The following is a 6,557-nucleotide window of genomic DNA, read 5'->3' on the forward strand; positions in this document are numbered from 1 at the left end:
CAATCCAACGTGGGATTTTTTCAAAATAATGCTTAATAACAAAGTTGAAATTCGATCTTCAACTGTTAATATCTTCTAGAAATTTTCGAAAAAAATTTTTTTAATGTTTTTCTGGTACTCCCCAAGGAAGCCTCTATCACCCCTTAAAAGGAATGACGCCAATTTTGAATCACCCTGTATACAAAAAAGAACACTCCAAAACAAGATAGAATATGAATACAGTACAATAGAAGTACAATAGCAAGCCGGTTTGAGAGTAGGAAGATTTCAAATTGACCACCTATTTACGCTGACTCAAATTGTGGAAAAAATCGCTTACAACCAGTTAGTGCATTTGCTATTTGTAGACCTTAAAAAAGCCGATGACAGCATCCTATAGTAAAATTATGGGAAGCTTTACAACATAAATGCTGAATGAAAATAAATGATCGACAGATTTATTACCGCACTAGTGCGCTAATAATTATAGAAGAAAATAATTAGAAACATTAATCTCACTAAAAACTAAGCTATTCGACAAAAACTCAGCAATTAGAAATTTGGCAAAACAATTTTTGATTCGCACATGCAAACGACTATTTCTCCATAATAAACTAAAATCTGCGCGAAACTTTGAAATGAGTTGCTTTGAATGCGTCTGTGCTTGGCATCGTGTATAGAATTAAAAATAATGTCAATTGTTATTGATGTCTACTCCATTCAGCAGCCATCTGCCAAAGAATGTAAACTCGAAGAAAACAATTTAAAAACTAATCACAAATCAAAGCTAAAGACTTGAGATATGTTTGTTAAAAAACAGCTGCCTGAGTACCCAATGGTTGGCAATCTGCTATTTCAGAAAGAGCAATAGAAAAACTGCCTAAGTTTAAACAAGTTTCGCAATGCTTTTAGGTAAAATTTTTGAAAAAAAAACTTTAATCAGTGTTTTAAATGTGATTTTTCAATGGCAATGTGGCAATTTTGAATTACTCTGTACACAGGATGATCATAATTTCGAACGGTTTCCTATAGTCAATATGATCACAATATTTCTTTCAGGGTCAATCGTATATTTCTCAGATATGGCCAAGTGTCCTTACTGTTCATGCAGTCGCAGCAGTACGATATTAATTAAGCCACAAAGACATAATGTAACACGCCTCATCCACTGTTCTGAAATTGTTCAGCGTTAAATTTCTATCGTGCATGTGTAGATACATATTAAGTTTTGTGGTCTGGTTTACCGCTAAGAGTTTACCAATTAAATTGGAAACGCGTTTTAAATTTCCAATTTACTGTCGCGTCGATATTGCGTTTGATTTTAAATCTTGTTTCAATTTAGTTCCAATGCCAGAGAGACATAATTTGAATTCTGTTTTAGTCAATACCAAACCGGACGTGATTAGGATATTCGATGTAAACGCTTTAGTTTGGGTCACTAACTTGTACTTTGGAGGAGTTAAAAACTACTGAAAAAATTAGTCTTTCTGAAAGCTGAGATTATCGCAAAATAAACTTAAAATACACTTTTACAGATCGGAGAATCATTTTGCAAGTTGTGAGATTTGAAGTATATTGTTTTGTCTACAGGAAAAAATAATAAAGCATTATGATTTGGCAATTTGCAATTTTTTTTACATCATCCAGTGCATTTGCAGTGAGCAAATAAATAACCATTTCTAAACTCTAAACTACACTGATGGACAAAATTAGCGTACCACCTAAACATTTTCGAATGAATCATTTTTCCCCAATTGTCTTTTAATCCCTTTCGATTCATTCCAATGCAAGTTTCTACTTGTTTTGTATCATTTGCAACATCCCATCATTGTTCTCAGCAAGTGTGATGTTTTCGATTCAATTTTCTTGCCTTTTTCCTAACTTGGGTGTGTAATTAAAGTTTATTCGCACTGAAATGTCCCCAGGAAGAAATGTAAGTGAGTTTGACGCGGTCAAAATTGTCACCTTGTTGGAAGAAGGGTATTCCCAACGTGAGGTCGCCCGAAGGTTGGGTGTTCATCACACCATTATCAATCATCACCATTGGTCGATGTCTTCAGCGTTTTAGGGAAACAGGTTGCCATGCTACACGACCAGGGCAAGGCCGACCAAGATCCACAAACCAAGTGCACGATCGTCTGATACGACTGCTTTAAGAAATCAGTTTATTACCGGAAATGAAATAAAAAAAACAAATTGAAAATACCCGAAATGTTGCAATTTCTTCCAAAACGGTAAGAAGAAAGCTCAATGAATCCGGACTGAGTAAAAAACATCCTGCAAAATGTCCTCTCTTAACTATAGCCCACAAGCAAGCTAGGCTCGAGTTTGCTCGAGAACACGTGGATTGGGTTTTGGATGACTGGAAGAAAGTCTTGTTTACTGATGAAGTTAGAGTGGGTTTAAAATCTTCGGACGGGCGAGTTTTTATTTGGAGAAGACCAGGAGAAAGATAGAGCGAAGCATGTATGGTCCCATCTGGCTTTCCGTGGTGGGTCAATAATGTTTTGGGGTGGAATTTTTTTGGAGGCTCGTACGGACCTTGTGGTGATCCGAGGAAGACCATTAACTTCCCAGAAGTACACTCAAGAGATTTTAGAAAACCATGTCGTACCTTTTGCACTTCCGGCGACAATTTCTTGTTTATGGATGATAATGCAAGACCGCACCGAGCTCTGATCGTGCGCGAATATATCTTAGTGAGGTTGGCATTCAACGTTTTAAGCAGGGCCATTCGTACGGTAATTACAAGTACATGTACGGTACTTGGGCAATTGTACAGTGTAGGTCGAACGCGTTGCCGTACGCCAATTGTACGGTATTTTGGTATATTTGTACGGTAGACACCATGGGACCTTGCTTTTAACCAGTGCGAAGGCCATTTTCATGTCTGAGACCTATGTCAGCCATGTCCTCAGCCTTCAATCTGGATTTATGGAATCCACATTGAAGACCTTTTTTGTTTTGCTGGACCTTTCTGTTTTCAAAATCTCTGGTACGGTAAAATACAGTATTTTCAAATGGCTTGTACGGTAATACGCGTTTGAAAAGTGGGCCATCCTGGTTTAGAGTGGCCAGCGCGTAGTCCTGACCTTAACGTGATTGAAGATGTTTGGGATCAGCTGAAACGACGTTTTCGACGACGAGATTGTACTCCTGAGAACTTTGCTGAACTGGAAAACGCGGTTCTTCAAGAATGGCACAACATACCCCAAGAATTCATTATAAATCTTTTGTATGGCATTCCAAGACGTTTGAGGGACGCTATTCGAGCTAGAGGCGGCAATACACGCTATTGAATCGGTTAAAGACGAAAACTTTACCTGAATTTCAAAATGTATTTTTCATAAATTTTTACCAAAAATCTGATAAGCTATCTTCATGCTTTGTTTTAATTTTTCTTTCGAAAACATTCTCATTTTAATTTAAAATACAATGATTTAAATTTTGATAAAAGTATGTAGGGTTTATAATATTTCTTCTTTGAAATGTATAGATGGTGCGCTCATTTGGTCCATTAGTGTATAACAGAAATGTTTAAAAAATTATGGCATAATATTATTTATAAAATTCAAAAGATACAAATTTGTACATTAATTAAAATAAACTGGAAGAAAATTGTATATGCAAACAAAGTTTGGTTTTAAAATAACTGAAAATCCCGAATTTCTATAAACGAAGTAGCAGTACATTTCGTGGAAAGTTAAAGACAGTGTTAAAAACTAATTTCCAATATTTGAACAAAGAATCAAATAATATATCCCAGTAATACAAGGTGTTCATGCCAATCCGAAATAAGTGAAACAAAAGCTCTCAATCTCAAAACAATAAATATGATTTAAAAACAGTCAATTGTTCTATACGAGCTTTTATTGAAATAATAAAATGTTATTTGTTTATACTGGTCCAGTAAGTACTACTCCATTATTAATATACATATACAGTAATTTCGCGTACGTGGAACACACATATTTTAAGCTCGTTCACTTAATCATTGAAATCTCCAAACCTAATTTCATTCTGCTAACGGGGCGATTTTAAAAGCACAATGGGGCGAATTAACCGCGTAATTTATAAAACAGGACCAAACACAAAACCGAGTAAAAATGATAATCCTACCTTTCCTCATTTTACCCTCGAGGTCGGGCGGTTTACAGTCTAACGAGGCCATAGTCATTATTTTTCGCTTGTGGTTGCACAATTTTGTCAGGTCCCCCGTGTTTGTGTCAGGAGACAATACCCATGGCTTCGCTATCACCTGAAATTAAATAAATTTACCTTCAATTTGCATTTTCTTTCAACTTCAATCCTAAATATATAATTCAATCAGCTCGGTCCACCGAATCTTGGTGACAAATATGTAACAAAACTCACAAAGCTGGAAATTCCAACTCAGAAAACATAAGCTTAAAATATTGTAAAAAATAGAATTACAACAATAGCCCTAGTGCTGATAAGATGAATGGTCATGTGAATATCACGCGTTTGGCATCAGGCAGAAACAGAAATTTAGACGACTGGTTTATGTAAATGAAATGAAAATATTGACACTTTTCGTGTTAATGTTCCAAGCAGGTTGCCATCCATATCTAAGGCGTCGCTGTATGTGTTTTACTATTGCTGAAAGCAGGTGATGTTAAAGAGTATTTCAGTTAGAAAATTAATGGCATTAGATGTGCCAAGATATGTGAAAATTAACGCTGTACCTATTAGGCTCGTCAGTTATAACAGTAAAACATATTCGTAAACATTATAATCAGTTTGGCATGCTTTGGACTTCAACGAATTAGTAAGCAATATTATTGATGAATATTTAAAATGCTCACCGAACTATTCGATGGCAGGAATCGAATTAATTCGATTAACCTTTAAAAAAGAATTAAATATACGGAACGACAGTTAAATTAACATTCGCGACAATATGCGATTAATGATATCAAAGAGAGATGCGATAGCAGGTGTTTGCCCGGAATGCAGTATTTTAATTTACAGGTAATTCGGGTGACGAGAAACACGGAAATGCACAATAAATATGAAGCTTTGGAGAAACAATTCGAATTAAAAACGAAAGAGAAATATATAGAAGTTGAATACAATTTTACCTATGTAGACAAAGAGATGCAAACAAGACACAAATTCAACGACACAGATAGTTAATTAACATAAAATAATTATTAATTGAACTATTCGAGATTTATTTCAGTGAGCTGACTGATTGACAGTCCCATTTTCACGATATTGACTACAATTTTACAAGAAAAAAAGCTATTGGATCTTAGAGAACCTGTAAACATATCGAAATAGAGATTGCTATTGCTTCCCTACCATAACAATATTGAATAAGATTAAGTAATTCGAATTATTATCTCCATTATTACTTATGAGATACTAGTAATCTCTCTATTATGAAAACAACTCGACACACCCATAACTAATTAAAACAGCTTTCACTCAAATAATTTGAAGTTTCCGTGCAGGTTCTTTATTATATTTGCTAATAAACACCATAATCATATTAATGCAATGCTATTTATGAATAGCAAGCAAAAGTTTTGTGGGTATATCAAACAAAGACATTGTTATTGTACAAGCTCAAGACCGCATATTGCAAACAATCAACGGGGCATTTACATGTAAATATTACTTTATTTAATGCTTGCGAGAACTGAAACCAGCAAACAGCCAATGCAATATTAAATAAACGCTTCGTAAAATGAATCAAAAAAATGTAAATTATATGTTTCATACAATTTTAGTCATAAGTAACGGCAACATTTTTATCAGATCGAAGAACAAATTAGTTCCTGTTTCCAACATTTTTTCTGTGCTGTTTCTATTTCTAGTATTTTTTATCAGCGAATAAATTTTCGCTCCGCAAACATTGCTACATTAAAAAACCATTCCAAATGACATAGGATAAATGCATTAAATAATGGTGACCTTCTACTAGCAGACTAATGTTAAATATTCTACACATTTTACTGCTGTGAGACAGTATGGCCATAATGTGAAAGTTTACAACAATGCAAATATTTCCACATCGATTTATGAAATGAATCACGATGTTAATGAAGAAAGAAAAAGAAAGTACCAACCGTATGATTTTTTGCAGTTATTTAACGCGGAGAGAAATACGCTTTACTGTTATTTATTTCAACCCAACTAACTAACCATGCTTTTCAGAAAAGATCATTTGTAGTAAACGAAGATATCATCGGTTAACTAACTAATCATCTAAACGGCATTCGTTTTAGTCCACCCTTTTATGTGGAGGCTTTAACTTGACAGTGGAAGCGCAAAAAATCGCGGTATAATAAACCGTAAAGCCCACACATAAAACAGCGATCGAAAGGTTGAGGGGCTGCATTATTTACTGAAGATAATACAAACCGAAACGTATATCAATAACATTTAAAAACTTGTTTGCTTCCGTTATTTTTAAGTTTTGATTAAAAATTAGCTATATTCACAGCAGGTATTTGCTTTATATATATATATAAATAATCTTTATTTCCTACAGAAAAAGGCTATCGACCCAATCGGTCTTTCTGCCCTTGTTTAGTATATATGTGCCTTAG

General features: G+C 34.5%; 1 protein-coding gene across 5 annotated transcripts in view; it reads right to left on the reverse strand.

Moving 5' to 3' along the window:
* LOC109532970 overlaps nucleotides 1–6,557 on the reverse strand; it is a gene marked incomplete at its 5' end in the record, with an annotated part of 153,518 nt that overhangs the window by 59,666 nt on the left and 87,295 nt on the right. For all 5 annotated transcript variants that reach the window (XM_048660492.1, XM_048660493.1, XM_048660491.1 and 2 more), the window contains 1 exon segment: nucleotides 4,099–4,237. In XM_048660492.1, the coding sequence (XP_048516449.1) occupies nucleotides 4,099–4,237 (139 nt within the window).

This window comes from Dendroctonus ponderosae, unplaced genomic scaffold (assembly GCF_020466585.1).
Source record: "Dendroctonus ponderosae isolate FM_Combo_2020 unplaced genomic scaffold, Dpon_F_20191213v2 Dpon_F_20191213_1, whole genome shotgun sequence".
Lineage (NCBI taxonomy): Eukaryota > Metazoa > Arthropoda > Insecta > Coleoptera > Curculionidae > Dendroctonus > Dendroctonus ponderosae.